Source organism: Primulina huaijiensis, chromosome 6 (assembly GCF_012295235.1).
Source record: "Primulina huaijiensis isolate GDHJ02 chromosome 6, ASM1229523v2, whole genome shotgun sequence".
NCBI lineage: Eukaryota > Viridiplantae > Streptophyta > Magnoliopsida > Lamiales > Gesneriaceae > Primulina > Primulina huaijiensis.
Genome location: NC_133311.1, coordinates 1343153 through 1362692, shown reverse-complemented (window position 1 = coordinate 1362692; position 19540 = coordinate 1343153). Strand labels below are relative to the sequence as shown.

The 19540-nt window shown below is 33.7% G+C and overlaps 1 protein-coding gene across 1 annotated transcript; it reads left to right on the top strand.

Moving 5' to 3' along the window:
- The first annotated feature begins 17939 nt into the window (after positions 1 to 17939).
- Positions 17940 to 18419, top strand: LOC140978912 (uncharacterized). Its single transcript, XM_073444149.1, has one exon. It carries the CDS (start codon positions 17940 to 17942, stop codon positions 18417 to 18419), a length of 480 nt encoding a protein of 159 aa, XP_073300250.1.
- The last annotated feature ends 1121 nt before the right edge of the window (positions 18420 to 19540 follow it).

The following is a 19540-nucleotide window of genomic DNA, read 5'->3' as shown; positions in this document are numbered from 1 at the left end:
CCACCGGGTCACATCCACCGTATTTTACGAACTGCTCCTCACAGTCCAACCACACGATCGCAACCGATGGTTACAGACGCAGATTCCTTCAGCAGCACTTAGCACAACCTTAATTCGTTTCCTACCTTAAGGTGTACAGTAAAAGATAAATTTTTTTTTTTTAAAATAATACATTAGAGGGGCTAAGAGCAAAGATCTCTTTATTCAAACACAAACATTTATTTATTACATAGAAACCTCCTGTAGAGGAGGAGGAACTTGCTTAGCTACTTATAGTAGCCGAAACTTGAAAACACGTAAAAGAGAAAATATTACAATTGGTTTTGAAAGAAATGAGGAAAATGTTCGATGATCTTCACTTCCTTCTTTCTGCCTTATTTATAGAAGGCTTCTTCGAATTTGAAACTCGGACTTCAAATCTTGATAAGCCTTTACAGNAATGTATTATTTTAAAAAAAAAAAATTTATCTTTTACTGTACACCTTAAGGTAGGAAACGAATTAAGGTTGTGCTAAGTGCTGCTGAAGGAATCTGCGTCTGTAACCATCGGTTGCGATCGTGTGGTTGGACTGTGAGGAGCAGTTCGTAAAATACGGTGGATGTGACCCGGTNTTGCAGCCTCACACCTCTTATACTTGATTCTTCTTTTTAAAACTTTCAGATATACCCGATACATCTTCAAGTTTTACTTCTGGTGTGTTTAACTGGTTCTTTNTTTGGGAAAATTTTGAAATTTGGGTATTAAAACCAAAAATGAAAAGTTTGGGGTACTGAATCGTAAGTTACCCTTATTATTTACGACGTGCCCTTTCACGTGCTATTAAAATTTGATATAGCGTGTCGTTCTAAAATAAAATTTGATATCAATAACTCACATCACACTGTTAACAATTTTTTGTTATTTTGCNTAGTGGGTTTAGTCACATCTCTCTTTTAATTTTGTCGAGGAATCTTCAACTTTTTATGTCCTCGAGGAAAATGTGTATGTGGTCCTTCCCCACTTGTACTTATTTCGGTAAAATGTTTCCGATCAGATCTCGGTTTGAAACCTTTATCGAATTCCGGTTCTTTCTGATTCTGGCATTCAGGACAGATGTTTTCCGACCATCTTCCTATGTGTGCCATACTACAGAACTTTCGGCGAGTCTCCTTACTTGCCGGCAGCTTGCTATTCCACAAAAGATTTCTTTTCTTCTCGAATAAATCTTCTGCAAAACTTGTGGTTTTTCCTGTCATGGTGTTTAACAAGAATGATCCATTTAAAGAGTTTTGGTAAAACTTAAATGGAAACTTGACTTTGTCCATCTCTGTGAGACAGACCCAGATACCACATGCTCTCCTGGTAGATATGTCATCTTCATTAAATGAAGAAACTAAGGGGTTTTCATTTGTAGGAGGATCCTTTATAAATTTTTGAGAATTCATGTCTGGCCTCCTTAGCTTGATAAAATGAAAGGCTTCGTGTGAGCCTTTTCCTGCTTGTTCTGGTGCTGTACTGAAAAAGTATAGCTCCAAAACATCTCCTCTGGACAAATGATCATTATTTGCCCATGTCTCATGAACAACTTCCTGAATCCATTTTGGTAATGCTGATATCTCCGGGAAGCTGGGCGAAGTAGTATAAACTGAGGCAAGAGCCCCGAATTCATACCAGGCTTTGACCTCCTTTGGATATGAATTTTGTTTCATCCATACCCTAGGATATTTTCCTGCAACATCAACTCGAACCATGGCTGGGTTGATACCAATTCTTGTGTTTAATTTCTCCCAATTCTGTTGGTAAACCTGAAATGGAGAAATTGCATTTTCATTAGTACCAACCTTAGTTTTGCCTTTGTCAATACGAGGCCTAAGGTTGATCTCTCCCTCTTCAATCCCCGAGGTGAAGGGTTGACTTGAGGACTCGAGATAAGGATCTGGAGTCTCAATTTTTGTTTTAGCCGACTCATCTATAGATGATCCCGACTTAACACTTGTGCAAGGGGTATTTGAATCCCCCGCTACAGGTATAGAGTCCTGTACTCGAAAACTCTCCATTTGGGAAACCAATGGTTTCTCAATGCCTTGGAGGATAGGCCTTTGCATTACAGACCATAACTGAGTATATGCCTGTAAACATCCTGTAATTCGATCAGAGACAATTCTCTTATCCGCTTGTTGTAGCCTCCCCGCAACTTCTGCGTTTACGGCCAACTTGTTGAACTCGGTTTGAAGCATTTCAAGGTGTTCCCTCAAATGCCTCTGCATCTTGATAATAGCATCAATGTCAATGCTGTCCATCTCTTGTTAAAAAATCTGCAAGAATGTTTTCATGAGATTTAATTATCATAATGTCAAAAATATAATTTTGACATAATGCTTGCCATCTTAATAATCTGGCCTTCTCAGGTTTAGATTCAATTCTATTCCTTAAGAACGCTTTCACCTGTGTGTTATCAACTTTCAAAGTGAATTTCTGTGCAAGTAAAAATAATGGCCATTTTTCAAAAGCTCTTTTTACTGCATAAAATTCCTTCTCGTTGGTATGCCATCTTATGGCTTCTGCATCTGAGAATAAACCGCTACACTATCTGCATGGTTGTTCTCCCTCTGGTGTGAGCTTAGTAAGAACTGCTGCCCACCAATGATCACTGGCATCGGTATACAATACCAGATTATCCTCATCTTGAGGAATAGCCATTTTTGGAAGATTCTTACAAATCTCCTTTAATTAGCATAGTCCTTTTGTGTGTTCATCCGTCCATATAAATCTAGCATCTTTTTTTAATAATTGACTAAACACTTTCCTGTGTTTTGCTAGGTTTTTAATAAACATCCCAGCAAAATTAACAACTCCTAAAAAACTTTGAAGTTGCTTCTTGTCGTTGAGTTTTTCTGGAAAATTCTGCACTTTTTCCACTATGTGTTCTTGCAGAATAATTCCTGATTCATCGATTTCAATTCCGAGGAATTCAATCTTCCTTGTTGCAATAACTGCTTTCTTCTCAGATAAGACAAGTCTTTCTTTTTTACAAACATTGGAGAAAATCTCCAAATGCTTAACATGTTCATTCATATCTTTAGATGCTATTAAAACATCATCAATATAAACAAACATAAACTTAAAATAATCTTTAAAAAGATTATCCATTTTTCTTTGAAATATCTGGGGTGAATTAGCCAATCCCATTGGTAATACTTCCCAAATATAATGTCCCTGAGGTGTAGAGAAAGCTGTGAATTTCTTGCTTTCTTCTTGCATCCTAATCTGGTAAAATCCAGACTTACAGTCGAACTTAGAGAATATCTTGGCGTTGCGTATGCAACTTATTAGATGTTCTCTACTAGGTATAAAATACCCATCAAACTCCAGAATCTTATTAATTTCTTGATAATTAATAACTAATCTGGGTTTTCCTCGTTTTATCTCACCATGATTCCTTACCAGAAAACCTGGACTACTATATGGTGACATTCCTGCTTTGATTAATCCAAGGTCCAAATGTTCCTTGATTATAATCTGCATATCCCTTTGGTCAATGATATTCATTGGGATAGGCTTGCANGAATCACCACGCTTGCTGCGAAACTGGATCGGCAATTTTCTGTAAAATGCCTCTCTTAGTCTCTGGACTATAATTTTGTGGTTACAAGGAGTTGTAAACACTAATCTTCTATTCTCATTTTCTTAAGTATAGGATTTGAACATTTGTAGGAAATTGTTTCCTAGTAAAATGTCAGCTCCTGTATCACGAAAATAAATTGGTGGTGTTTTCACTTTGTACCAAGGTGTTTGCCCAGCACCGCCAATCATTATTTCAGTCATCTTAATCCCTTTACATAAGATTAATATTCTTCTGGAAAAATCTCTTCCAGCAATCTTTGGTAATTCTTCTTCCAAATTATTTGGAAAAACTCCTCGTTTTGCTGTACAAATGCCAGCACCTGAATCAATATAAGCAGAAAAATATTCTGCCTTATATTGTTCATATAACATTCCAACTGGAATGTATATCGAGAATGGGCTTGTGGTCATTGGATTTTCCAAATCTTATTCTCTACCATAAACTCCATTCCATACTCTAGACGTTTCCAAGGTTTATGTTCCTCAAGAAACTCTAGTCCAAGAACCAATTGATTTGGTTCTTTTCCTGGAATCCCTGTGATATGAACTTCCAATTTTCCGACTTGGATCATTCCTTAGTAAGTTCCTATCATGGGTTGTTCTAAATAGTAAATTGTATTACAAGGAAATTGATTCCTTTGTTTCGTAATATCAAATACTATTTCGACTTCCTTCCACCCTTCTGGGCATCTAAGCTTTCCTATTGTTGAAAAACTTTTCAGCTCCTGTTGGGTTTCATGAACAAGGGTTTTTCCCCATCGGTAGCTTGTAATTCTATCTCCCTGAAAAGATAGTCTTCTTGATTCCAATCTAAGACTCTGATTCCTGTGTAGAATCGGTTTGTCTTGTATTTGGATATCTGTTTCCTGTATTACAGGAAATTCAATTCGTTCTGGATAAATTGCCTGAGCAACTTTTCCGAATATTTCTGGTATCTCAATAAACTCATTTCTAATAAACAAGTCTGAATGATGTGTATTAGATAAAGCATATGAGATTTGATAGGTAATAGAATATGGTCTATTACCTTCTTTCATTAGTCTTTTTTCCTTGAAATTTTGATGTAATGTCAATGCTCGGCTAAAATCTTGATCTGCCAGGTTGTAGGCTATCCTTGGATAGATAACTCCTACAATCTTTCCTGCACAGAGATTTCCTGAGATAGTTCCCAGTACTGAATCCTGAAGGTTCCCCATTCTTTTATCGCATATAGCAATATCAATGGGTGAATCAATACCTTCTTTGAAAGTAGCTTTTATCATAATTTGGATTGCTCCAATATGAATCCAGGACATAGTCCTTGCTACTTCGATCTTGAGTTTTTGTAATTCCTCTTTTATTTCCTCAGAAGGAATTAATTGCTTCTCCATTCTATTTCCCGTAAGTTCCATTGGGATTGCCATTTCCCTTCTAGAAACTTTATAGATTAGATGATGCTTTCTGTTTCTTAGGCCAAGATTTCCTAAGAACTTTTCTACCTGTTCTGCAGAGAATCCTTGGTATCTCTGTAGACTAGGATTTTCTTTCATGATTCTTTGAACCATGTTATTAGATATTGTTGTCTGGCTAAAGAACCCAGACAAATCCTCATGTGTTTCGTGTCGAAACACCTCGTTTTCAGTCAGATTCCGATTCAGTTCCATCATATTCTCCCTGACTTAAAACTTCTTCTTCTTCATATATACTCTCATCTGAGGCAATGTCCTCAAATCGGTATACCTGAATAAGATCTTTGTAATAAACTGCTTCTTCAATATCCGGAGTTGGATCGAAGCGTTTAATACCTCTTTTTTCATTTTCTGGACAGTTAGTCGAGATATGTCCTCTTGCTCCACATGTCCAGCAATTACAGTCTTTAAAACTTTCATTAGCTCGTGTATGAGCCCTTCTGAAAGTTTTCTTTGTAGGTGTTCTTCCTGTGCTACGAGATGTACTCGATGCTTGGGAGGATATCCTACTTATTGATGGTCCGCTTCTTTGTCTAGATTTATAAGATCTGGCTTTTTGTCTAGACCATACTGTTCTTGGTTTCTAAGAACTTCTTCCACTTCTAACATAAGGATGAGTTCTGAAACTTTTCCTTCTATGCTCTTGTGGTTTACTTCCAATAATTGTTGGAAGATCATTTTCCTTACAACACAAAGGAGTTCTTTTGTTGATACCCCTTAAGCGTTTGTAATTCTTTTGTAATGCTGCCATATGGCACCATTCCGCCAATTTTACTTTAAGGAAAGAGGCTCTACGTGCTAATGTATCTGGATTTCCAGGTACATATTCCCTTATGAGCATTTCTCTCCAGGGACTTGGCATCTTTGCGAAGAAAAGCTGCATAGCTATATCTTCTTCAACTCCTGAATTCCATCTATATTTAGTGAATAACATAATGTATTCATCTACTAAACAGATGTCATGTAATTCAAGACTATACAAAGCTTGAGTATATTTCTTTCTCTTCTCTGTGTCTTGACTATTAAAATAGTCTACCCCTATAAATTGTGCTTTAAATAGGGTAGCCATTCTTCCGGCTATCTCGCTTAGAGATTCTCCGGCTAGGACCGACTCTTTAGTTTCCACTGAAGTCATGTCCCAAGCAATTTTCACTGATCCCATAAGACTCATTTCTAGGAGTTTAATGAATCCTTCTCTGTTGAGATCAAGTGTTCCTGCTGCAATTCTCATAGCAGATGTCCAATCATCTATGAGTTCTTCTCTGTTTTTGAAATCTAATACATCAAGGTTAAGCATAACCCCGTAAGGATGTATAGGATCTAAAACAGTTTTCCCATAGGGGGTTTGGTGCAAGGGAATTTGATTTCTCCTTGTCCTTGTTCCCGCAGGGTGTGAACCTCCACCAGTATGGAAATCAGTTTGAGATTCTCTCATGTGTATATTTTGAGATCCCACACTTTCCCTTGGTGGTTCCTGTGAAGATGACCAAGTTATAGCAGGTGTTTCACCTCCTGCTGTGTTCATCTTTAGATCTACAACTTTGAGATTTGCGAAAGATTCTGCAAGCTCTTGTAGATCCTCTAGACCAATCCTTTCTAAAGTTGTCATCAGATTAATTTCTTTTCTGAGACAGACTTAATTAGATTGATCATCTTTTCTTCTTCAGTCAAAGGTTTTGACACCACTCTGGCCTTTCCTTGTTGATGTAACAAAGGTTCAGTACCAAATGATGGTGGTAACCATCCTCCTGAAGTTCTTTTACTAGAACCTGGTTGTTGTTCTAGTTTCTGAATTCTTGTTTGAATATCCTTTAATATTCCAAGAATTTCTTCCTGGTTTTCAAGGATCTTTTCAACTCGTTGAGGTACAAAGTATAGCATATTGCCATAATTTTGTACTGTTTTCTGAATTTCTCTAAGATCTAAAGAGAGCTTAGAAGAATCTGGTATAATTTCCATAAACTTATTAGATTGAATCATAAGTTTACCTGAGGGTGCTGATGCTTCCCTTTCTTTTTCTGATATCTAATAGTAGTTAGATTCTCTTGTTTATATTCCAAAATATTGGAATAATTCTTGTAAATTACTTTTCTCGAACCTAAGTTCGGATTCATAATTTTCGAAATTCTCCTCCTCAAACATTTCGTTTCTTTGTAACAATAAATTTTGTGTTAGAAATAAATTAACCTTAAGCTCTGATACCATTTTCGAAAGCGCAAGGATCAATTAACAGAAAATAGGGAATAAGGGTATTTTTGGTATTTTTAAAGAAAATTTCTCTCTCCAGGTACTAAAACCCAAATTCTTTTTCAAAGTGTACTGATACCCAATTAACCCAAATAATAACACTGGCAGCGTGATTTTATTGTGAAATGTTGATGCCATGATGCGAATAACCACTTTTCTTGTAATGTCATGACTTTCGAATTTCATTCTCTGTTTTGTTCGATGCAATAGCCCATACCTATAATACAAATATTCATGAGCAAAATTTTTCTAATTCAATCAGATCAGTTCAACTGACTACTGAGCCAAACTGATAATATCTTATTCAAAGGAAAAAGAGATATTAATACGCAAATTGATCGTAGGACAACTGATGGAACTCAACTGATAGCATGTTATTTCAGTCGATCAGTCAGCCTAAATCCAAACATTCTCTGAAAATTATCAGTATACTCAGTGATTAAGAATCAGAGTCCAGCTGAAATATCAGATAAATTTTTTTGTGCGAACAAGTCAATGATTCCCAACAGAATATCAGAATTCATGTGTACTACCAGAATCCGTCAGAAAGAACGATGACATGACATGACAACAATCAAATCTACATTTGGAAACAGACATGATGTAAAAAGATGACTGTTGCAGATGAAATCTATATATAAATTAGTTATACAAGCTTCTAAATCTCTCTGGGTCTCTGATTTTCTAAATTCTCTGATCCTCTCAATTTCTTGAAAAAGCTTTCTGCAAAATAAACTGATAAAAGGAAGCACATGCCGATAAGTTATTATCTGATCAATTAATGATCAATTTGTGCTTAGAAATTTACTTGTAAAATCCTTGTAATTGAGAATAAGAAGTATTACTACTTATTTTATTAAGACTGAAGTATACTAAGAGTTTTAGCTAAGTAGTAATAAGTCATATTAAAGTGGGTGATTTCAAATTATTTGTAGTTACCAAAGTCTTTTAATGCACCCTGCATAATCTGCATCAGAGTAACCAACGAATTTGAAAAATGAACCCTTATCATACCATAATCTAACATTTTGAGTTCTCTTTAGATAGTTGAGAATATGTTTGACAGCTAAGAATGAGACTATTTAATATCAGATTGAAATCTAGCACATATACATACAACAAATATAATATCAGGTCGACTAGAAATTATGTACAATAGTGAATCTATTAAACCTCGATACATTTTTACCTCAACTGATATTCCTCATTCGTCTTTATCAAGATTAACTAATGAACTCGTGTGGGTTGCTATAGCGGAACATTTTTCCATGCCAAATCGTTTAAAAAATTCTTTGGTGTACTTAGTCTGACTGATGAAAATTTTGTTTTCTAACTGTTTGATTTGCAGACCGAGAAAGACTGTTAGTTCTCTCATCATGCTCATCACGAATTTTTCCTGCATCATTTTAGAAAACTTTTCGTAGAGTTTTGAGTTAGTAGAACCAAAAATAATATCATCAACATAAATTTGTATTAACATAGAGTAATCATTTATAACAAAAATGAATAAGGTCTTATCAACTTAACCTACTGTAAAACAATGATCAAATAAAAATTGTGATAGTCATACGAGGCTCGTGGTGCTTGTTTAGTCCATACAAAGCTTTATTTAATCTAAATACATAATCAGGTAAAACATGATTAAAAAAACCATGTGGTTGTTCCACATATGCTTTTTCTTGTTGTTGACCATTTATGAATGCTCTCTTTACGTACATTTGATATGCTTTGAATTTCTTATAAGCAGCATATGAAAGAAAAATTCTGATTTCTTCTAGTTTTATTACTGGTGCAAAGGTCTCATCAAAATCTATATCTTCTTCATGTCTAAATCCTTGTGCAACAAATTTAGCTTTGTTTCTGAGCACACTACCATCTTCATTCAGGTTTTTTCTGTAGATTCATAGAGTTCCAATGACTGACTGATGTGTTGGTCTTGGAACCAGGTGCCATATTGTGTTTTTGTCTAACTGATTTAGTTCTTCTTGTATTGATTCTATCCAAGTGTTGTCCATTAGTGCTTCATAAATTTTCTTAGGTTCAAGTTGTGAGATAGAAAGCAACATTTAAGAACTCGTTTAGCGTTTGTCTTCTTGTTCTTAATGGGGCCGAGGTGTTGCCAATTACCAATGAAGGAGGATGCTTCTAATTCTATCTGTGGCATGGACCCAAACTATTATCATAAATATTGTTTGGAGTAGGATCAATTTGACTTACTTAGTTGGGTTCTCGTCACTCTTGTTGTCAACATTATGAACATCAACAGTTTGGCCCAAGTCGTTTTGGTTGATATCAGTATGGTTATTAAAATTCTCATCTTTTTTAACTGATTGATTTAATATTTTTGGTTTAGGTGATTGAAAAATCCTCTTTTTTATATTGATCTTATATTCACTCTCATTATATAGATTGATATATTTCATTTGATTACTTAGATCTTTTGGATCCGTTTGCTTATGTGTATTCTTTGTTTCATAAAAAACAACATGTACAGTTTTTTCATCATTTAAAGTTCTTTTGTTAAAAAAAACTCTAAAGCCTTTAGTCACTGCATAATATACTAGAAAATACCAGCATATGATTTAACATCAAACCTAGTTAAATTACTTTTACCATTATTATGAATGTAACAAGTGCATCCAAAAATATGAAAGTGTGACAGATTATGCTTACTTTCATTTCATATTTAATAAGGAGTTTTACCAATTTTCATGTTGATCATTGGTCTATTTTGAGTGTAGTATGCGTTATTGATGGCTTCTGCCGAAAATATTTGTGAGATTTCTGAATCAACAAGCATAGTTCTGACATCTTCTTTCAAGGTTCTGTTTCTCATTTCAGCTATTCCATTTTGTTCAGGAGATCTGGTAGCTGAATATTTATGATGAATTCATGTTCAAACAAATAAGACTCAAGAGTTTTATTTTTTTTTTGTAAATTCAGTTCTTTGATCAGTTCTGATCTTGATTACTGAACTTGATTTATCATTATGAACACATTCAAGAATTTTAATTAGTTGGGTATTGGTGCAATTTTTACCACTTAAAAATATAACACAAGTAAATGTGAGAAATCATCAATAACTACAAAGTACATTTTATTTCCCCTAAGCTCATTATAAGAATTGTATCGAATAGATCCATATGCAATAGTTCTAAGCATCTAGTTTTTAGTTTGTTACCTTTGTTTTTAAAACTAGATCTCACTTGCTTATCTAACTGGCATGCATAATAGAAATGATTCTTCAGAAATTTTAAGTCAAGCAAGCCATCGACCAAATTTAGTTTACGCAAGTTGTTGATAGATATGAAATTAAGGTGATTCAGTCTTCTATGTCATAACTTTTGTTTATCTTGATTAACTACCACAAAGCATATTGCTGAGCCTAGGTAATTACTTCCCCAGTCCATCCTATAAGTATTGTCATTTCTAATTCCTAAAATTAGAGTTTGATTGTTTGCATCATTAATCATACATTTATTTTTATGAAATTCCACTAAGTAACCATTATCACAAAGTTGATTAATACTAATCAGATTGTAGCACAGATTTTCAACAAGTAGCACATCATTAATAGTGAATATTTCCATGGGTAATCTTACCATTACCCACGATTTTACCCTTTGCATTATCACCAAAAATGATTCAGGGCCTTCATATTTGATTAGTTGGGCTTTACTAGTCATGTGCCATGAACATCCATTATCCACGTACAAAGTGATTTCCTCAGTGATTCTTCTCCTGTAATCTGCAATCACAAGTAAAATTTAACCCGTAGTACTCAATCCTACTTGCATCCAAATGAGATTAGTCCCTTAGAAATCCATGCTTGGATCAATTTGATAGACTGAACTCCTTTTTTCTCTTAAAGGATTGTGCAAAAACATGTGCGTTTAGTGTTCTGTGTGAATTAAATTCATGTTGTTTGTCTTTTCTATCTTCATTGGTCAACCGATATCTCTTATGAACATGGTTGCAGTTATAGTATCAGTAGGACTTACCATTCATAGAGTTATTCTTTATTGAACTGAATCTGTTATCAGACCAGCTCGGCTTGACATTAGTACTCTTAGATTTGTAACAAATACCAAACGTTTTTTCTTTGTTCGTCTGTTAAATAGGTTTTTCAACTTGATGGATGGGCTCATACTGTTCATATACCATATTGAATTTAACAAAGTGAATGTATTTTCTTTTGTACACGTTGAGTTTTTGTTTGGTACTTGATTCATCAATGCTTTCATCGTTATTAAAACTGATACCAGTTTTGTCTCATGCTGATTTTTTTTTAACTCTTGCATTCCCAATAGACAGGCTGATGATTTGTTCCAAAGCTTGATCAGTTTAGTTTGTTTCTTATTCTCAGAACTTAACTGCAGATACTCAACTCGCACTCGCTCATTCTCAGTCTTTAGCTTTGCAATTTCTATTTTGAGACTCAACATTTCACCTGTTTGTTTCCAGATAGGCTCAGTATCCTTGTCAGGTAGAACTGATTGCTTAGCCTTGACTTCCTCGAATGATTGAGAAAATCTTTTGTACTAGTTTACAATGTCATGTAATGTTGTGATTAGATCATCTCGTGTAAACTCAATTGAGCTAAAATTGAATACCTCTTTACTTATAAATTTTTGTGGCATTTAATCTCTTTTGCATCTCTCCCACTGATCTAACTCTCTGATTCAGATGAATCAACTATGAAGTGATCAATCTTGTCACAGTTGAAAGATGAGTTTTCCTCATCAGTAGATTATTTCTTGTAATGTGGTCTTCTATAAGGACTTCGAAAATTTCCTTGATTATTTCTCAGAAATTTGCCAAACTTCTTCATAAACAATGACATGAAATCATTACTTAATTTTTCAGCTGATTTATCCTTTGAAACTGATGGCTGCATTGTTGAAGAAGACAAGGATTTTGTCAGTTGGATGGTAGACTGTTCACCATCTCTTGATTCTAATTCAAACTCATAAGCCTTGAGATCTACAAACATATCATGTAGTTCCAGTTTATTTAGATCATTAGATCCTCGTGTGCTATGGTTTTGACATTGCATTCCATTGGAAGTCCTTTCATCACTTTTAATGCGACTTCCCTATTGTTGTGTACTTTTCCAAGAGCACTTAGCTCAATTACAATGCTACTGACTCTTTTATCAAAGTCTGACATAGCGTCTCCTGACCTCATCTTGATGCTATCAAACTTCTGTATTACGACATATAATTTATTTTCTTTAATTTGATCATTTCTCTCATATAGTTGAATCAATTTCTCCCATGTTTCTTTTGCAGATTTGCACATCTTGATCATACTGAAAAAATTTTTGTCTAAAGTTTTGTACAATATGTATTTAGCCACATTATCCAAATTTTCTTTCTTCTTATCTTCACTCGTCCATTCAAATCTAGGTTCTTAATCATTTGAGGTGCGCCATAATAACTGCAACAGCTATATTAGTCTTCATTATAGTCATTGGTCCATCGGTCTTGTTCAGCTAGGTGAGTCTGCATTCTGATTTTTCAGTTATCAGAATCCTCTTTGGAGAACATATGGATCTTATTGAACAAAGCTATTAAATAGATAGTGTTCAGAAATGAGAATTGACCTCGTTTTGATACCTCTTGTTAGGATCATGTGATTGTTTAGAAGGGGAGATTGAATAATTAATCACAATACTTTTTTCGAAATTCGATTGAGTTAAAAAAATTAAATTTTATACTTCTCACCAAGTCAATGCTAGTTTGCTAATCAGATAAGTTCTGTGCAGAAAGAAGCAAGACTAACAGATTGAACACTCCAAAATGGCTAAGTAAGAAAAACAATTGGGTTATCAAAAATAAGATAACTGAAGTGTGTGATTTCAAATTGTTTGTAAATACCAGAGTATTTTAATGCAATCCTTCCGAAAAGAAGGGGTGGCGTAGAAGTATTGAAGTCTCCGAACATCTAAAAACAACCTGTGTATATTTACATTTCAATCTTCCTGCATTTTATTTCATTTGATAACCCAACTGAGTTTTTGATATAAACTTTTGTTCAAACAATTTCAGTCAGTTTATTTTCGCACAATTTTCATTGTTGACATACTAAGAACCAACTGAGATNTTCTTTCTTAGCTTGAAAGATTTTTGTGCTCTATGCAATATAGTTTATAGGATCGAACAACTGTCGCTTCAATAAAAAAATATAGTTGATGATAATGATACAATTATAATACAAGAAAACAAATATCATATTTCGGTCGCTCTTTCTCGGCAGATATAATTATTACGTTTCACCAAACATAGACAAAACAACTTACTCCCAACTCTCAAGCATGATTTTCGTTCCATTAGGTCCGAGTGGATTAAGAATTGGGGATCCGACTTAGCTATCTCCGATCAAGAACTTATGAGGATTATACATTTGAAAATTTATAAATAAAATAGATGGACAACGCCTGGTATAGATAAACTTCACGGAGGTAAATTTCAACTTTTTTTTGACAAAAATAAAAAATTGTTAGTTAAAAACAGAGATCTTCGACTCCATTTGCTTTTATCACAGTATATATCTTTGCATGAAATAGTGTTATATATATATATGTGTATATATATATATATATATAACTATTTTTTGCAAAGATATATACTGGGATAAGTGCAAATAAATAGATATATATATATATATATATCAATTTATATAGTTTGCCTCTTATTTTAATTTATTTTCATTATTTTATTACTTTCACTGTTTTTAAACCGAAAAGTCTATACAGAGAATCAGCAATCCCCAGAAAAAAGAAGAGAATATCGGTCGAGTTTGTTTCCTTCGATTATTAAATGGCAACATCTTAATATTTTCTAGCCAAAGAATTTCAAAAAATAAATAAATAAAAAGAAAAAATAAAAGAATTTTTTTTGTTTGACTGTCAAAATATTAACAAAAATATTTCACTTTGGCATCATTTAATTATTATTTTTGGGTTGTTTTATGTGCATCCTATTTACAAATATGAGTATTATTTTGGGAGATACTAATAATTAATAGGTTCAAACATTTTGATAGATTAATATGTTATCTTCCGACAATGTTCATGATTTTTGGGATTTGTCTCTTAAGATGTAACTATCACTTTTAGAAGTGCAAATCTAAAACATCATTCTTTACAATCCGAAAACGAAATAATTCAGGGAGAAAAAGAACGAGAGAAGATTGATCAATTAATGCATAAATGGCGTATTTAAAAGTTGTGCTTTCTATTTTTGTAATCTAGTTTGTCAAAATCGTATTTTAATCTTGTAAATTTGTTTTCTTTGTTTTTTAGTCATATTTCACTGGAATACTGATGTAAATGTCAATAAATTAACAATTTTTTGGTATTACGTCAGAGTTCAGCCGAAATAGATCTAAAAATAAGAAAGGCTACACGATTAAAACAATTTTGACAAGTTATAAGACGGAAGGCAAAAACTTGTGTGAGACGGTCTCACGGGTCGTATTTTGTGAGACAGATCTCTTATTTGGGTCATCAATGAAAAAGTATTATTTTTTATGCTAAGAGTATTACTTTTTATTGTGAATATCGATAGAGTTGACCCGTCTCACAGATAAATATTCGTGAGTAAGACGGAAATAAAAAAACATGACAACTAATAAGAGGAATTTGAAACAATTGTCACCCACTTATTGTCTTTAACGTATGTAAAATATTTTTTCTTAATTATCATGGTTTTTATAAAAATGAGTACGTAAAAGTGATATATCATAAATCTTTTTCGCAGTTACAGTACCTTACACAGTTGTGGGATCAAAGGATTTAATCCCATCCCACGGTCAGGTACTCGGGTCTGAGATGATATGGGCCGATGCTATTAAATACATTTCATCTCGGGGAAAAAAAGTTAGTACTACAAGTAATTGTCCCTGTTTGGTAGAACGATCGAACTGTGGCGTTCGAGCTGCTGTGCGGTTTAAAAGATTTGAGTTGCACCATTACCATCAGCTATAACTTTTGGTAAAGCGGCAGGCGCTCGATCCTACATATAATGTTTAAAATTCTTGAATTATATCGTTACTATTAATTATAATTTTTGATAAAACAAGAAATGAGATTAAAAATATTAAAATTTATACGCTTCCAAACTATATTTGCAGCCGTCAATCGTTTAGAAGTTTTAGTTGAATGGTCTCTGATGATAAGTTCGTATTTATTTCTTTTTAAATAGTTAATGCATGGCAGATAGGAAGGTAGGGATGCATTTGACGCTTTAATGTTCTTTGATTTTCTATTTCATTTATATAAATAAATTAATGACTCAAATAAATAAATATATATATATAGGATGTCACACAAATATAAAAAAATTTGAAATTTTATTTATAATTTTTTAATAATATAAAATTTATATTGTTTAATATACGAAGTTAATCAAACTATATTCGACACAGGTTGGATATGTGATCAAACCTAACCCACAGCATTTATTTTTCTGTTACCGAGAAATTAGTATGAGGTCCTCTATATTTGTGATTTCACCAAATATTTATGTCTGATCAAGAATTGACCATAGTAGGAAATTAAAAATAATTATTCATAAACAAGTTTTATGAAAATAAATTTGAACCAAAAACATCAAGAATCAAAATTCGAACTATTGCCCAAGCAGGTTCGGTTCTACAATTGTAAATTTCAACACAATGAATAAAACAATAAATTAAACTTAATTCATAAGATATTGAAACCAATGCACAACGATCTTGCAAATATAAAATTTAAAAAAAAAGAAACCAAACCGAGGTGTGCAATATGTTATATTTTCCTTAAAAATATATTTGTCCTATCCAACGGTACTATGATATTCAATATGGACGATTATTTTCCAGGATACAACGGTGATACCTGCAACAACTTAACACAATATCTTATACAATATAACTGAAAAGTACTTGAATTTTATCACAATTAAGAAGAAATAGCAGTGATAGAATTCGAGAAAATAAAAGAGAATAAGAAAAAATCTATTAAAGTTATTCCTTTGAAAATGAAGAAGATATGTACATATATAGGAAAAAAGTTGACCATTCAGAATGTCAAATGTCAGTGACCTTTGAAAAAAATAAATGTTATTTGATATTTCAAAAAATCAAATGTTATTTCACTTTTTAGAAAATCAAAAGTTATTGACCTTTCAAAAAACCAAAATTCATTGAAACTCACTTTATATACATAATTTAATGCAATTAAAATGATATGGTGTGAAGACCACCACATGAGCTATTTAATTTTTGGTTCACTATTAATAAAAATACAACAATATCTCACATAAATGAAAATTAAAAGGTATATGGAGATTATCGTGATAAAGTTCAACAGTTGAATCATGCATTTGATAGGTGGGTGTGACTCTTTGAACCTTCTCATGTGAAAGCATTTTGATTCACTAGTTGTTAATAAATGTGATGTCATTGAACTGTTATGTCTTTTGTATAAATTAAGAAATACTTTGTTAGACTTAATTTAATTGTGGTGATGAGAGTCAAAACCAGTAGATCATGTTAGTATAACCAGAAGACAATACATAAGCAGAAGTTTTCGTATCACCTTAACAAAGCAGTACTCTTCGAGTACTTATCAGATTAGAAAATCAGAAGCAGAACTTGACCTTTACTAGAATCAGAACGTATCGAACATATATTAAATGTTACTGTTACTTTACCGAGTACGAGTATTAAATGCATCATTAATGCTGAACAAAGTCATTTAATACGTTTTACCAATTTTGGTATAAAACAAAACTGATTATTCTGAAACTTTCTACAGGAATCTTTTTCGATAATAAAGCCGATTTTATCAGAAGTCAAAGAAGCCATTTTGTTTATAGACGTTGGAATCAAGACTTCTATAAATACACAAGATCAACGACGTTTATAGGTTACCCTACCTGACTCAACAACGAACACATTCTCTATTATACAAACGTCGATTTGAGCACTCAGAACTACTTATCATCTTCAAGCTCAATATACAGAAAAGCAGCACACGCTTCATAGTAGATATCTAATCTTTTGAGATTTTATTGTGCTGACTGTTTCTTACTCTCCAAGCTATTCACGTTACTATATCTTTGAGAAGAGTTTGTAAACTGGAAAAGAGTCTTTTACAGTACTATGCTGTATTTGATTTTACTGTGTTGTGTAACTAAGAGTTTCAGTAGGCTAAGGGTAAGCTCTATTGAAGTGGGTGTATACAAGTGTTGTATTGTAAAATCCAAAGTCTTTTAGTGATATCTTCTGGAAACAGAAGAAGGGGAAACATAGAAGATTTTATCTTCGAACTTCCAGAAACAACCACTGTTCTACTGCCTACTGTTCTATTTCATTTCACAGTATTTTATCGGATCGTTTCCGCACTTACTATTGTGATCTGGTGGACTTATTTTTGAACAAGATTAGCTATAATCTCTATTAGGATTCTAGCACATTTTGCAAAATCACCCAACAAAGGAAATAGTTTATTCACCCCCCTCTAAACTCTATATCGATCCTCAACAAGTGGTATCAGATCAGATTTTTCTTGTTCTATATTTACAACAGATATGACACACTTCAGCAAGGTTCCCATGTTTTCAAAAGAAGACTTTGATGACTGAAAGATTCGGATGCAAGCTCACCTTGCAGCTCAAGACGATGACATGTGGTTTGTCATCACAGATGGTCCTTCAAAGATTTTAAAGCCTAACACTGCTATTGCTGTTACTGAGGGAGCACCACAGATGGTTGAGAAGCACAGAAGTGAATGGACTGGCGAAGATAAAAAGAAAGCCAATCTTGATAATGTTGCAAAGGAAATTCTCTATAAAACTCTTGACAAAAACACTTTCAGTAAGATCAAGATGTGTTCCACTGCAAAAAAGATTTGGGAAAAACTCATCCAAATTTGTGAAGGAAATGAACAGACAAAGGAGAACAAGCTGTCTGTGGCTATGCAAAAATTTGAAAATATCAAGATGAAAGCCGGAGAAACTCTAAGCGAGTTTGATGAATGTTTCAGCAGCCTGGTGAACGAACTAGCAACTCTGGGGAAGGAACATGGCAATAGAGAAATATCACTCAAAGTTATGAGAGATCTTCCTAGATAATGGGATGTAAAAATTATGGCTATGAGAGTATCTAAGGATCTGAACAAGTTAAAACTACACGACTTGTTTGCAGACTTAAAAGCCTTCGAGTTTGAACTTGAAGTGAGAAGTGGAGAAGAGCCCTCAACAAATCTACATACCAAGGCTCTCATTGCTACCACTACTGCTGTAGTTACTCCAAGTGCATCACCTGCTACTGCCATTGAAGGCGCACCTGAAAGGACTGCTGAACAGATCAGCAACGATGCAATGTCTTTATTTGTGAAGAAGTTTTCTAGATTTATGAAGAACAATCATCAAGCTTACCAGGGTCCTAACCGAAGCTTTAAGAAAGATTCACCATCTGGTGATATGGCGTGCTTCAACTGTGAAAAGGTTGGGCATTTCATTGCTGATTGCCCAAAGCCAAAGAAAGATGATCAGAAGAAAAAGGAATACAAGAGGAATGACAAGAAATCCAAAAGAGATCGTAAAGCGATGATTGCAGAAGAAAGCAAATCTAAATGGGCGGATTCCAGTTCTGAGTCTTCTGACTCAGAAAGTCATTCCAGTGATAGCGATGCAGAAGAGATCAAATGTCTCATGGCAGACACTGAATCAACCTCGACATCTGGAGAGATAGTTGACTTTGACTCTAATGAATTTACACGAACTAATTTGGTTAAAGCACTGCATGACGTGGTGGAAGAAAGCTCAAGACTTTCTCAGTCATTCGAGGAAATTAAAACTGAAAATCACAACTTAAAAGATCAAATCAGTAAGTTTACTTGCTTGCAAAAAAATAGCTGCAATGATCTCAAAGTTGAGATAAGTAAATTGAAAACTGAGAATGAAAGAGTAAATGCAGATTACCAGACGATGCTGTCTGAAAATCAGAAGCTATTATTACTGGTGAATGCATGGAATAAGTCTTCTGTTTCATTGGAGAAGATGCAGGAATTACACAAACAATCTGGAGACAGATGTGGTCTCGCTTTCAATAATAAAGAAAGCTCTTCTGAAATGAGTATTAAGCCAGAACTTGATAAAGGCAAAGGGAAACTCATTCACTTTGTCAATTCCAGCGTGGTATATGAACTAGTAGTACCAACTGTTAGAGTTGAAAGGACTGTAGATCAGAC

Excerpts from the sequence above, each read along its gene's own strand:
- LOC140978912 (XM_073444149.1), top strand. The coding sequence starts at position 17,940 with ATGCAAGCTCACCTTGCAGCTCAAGACGATGACATGTGGTTTGTCATC.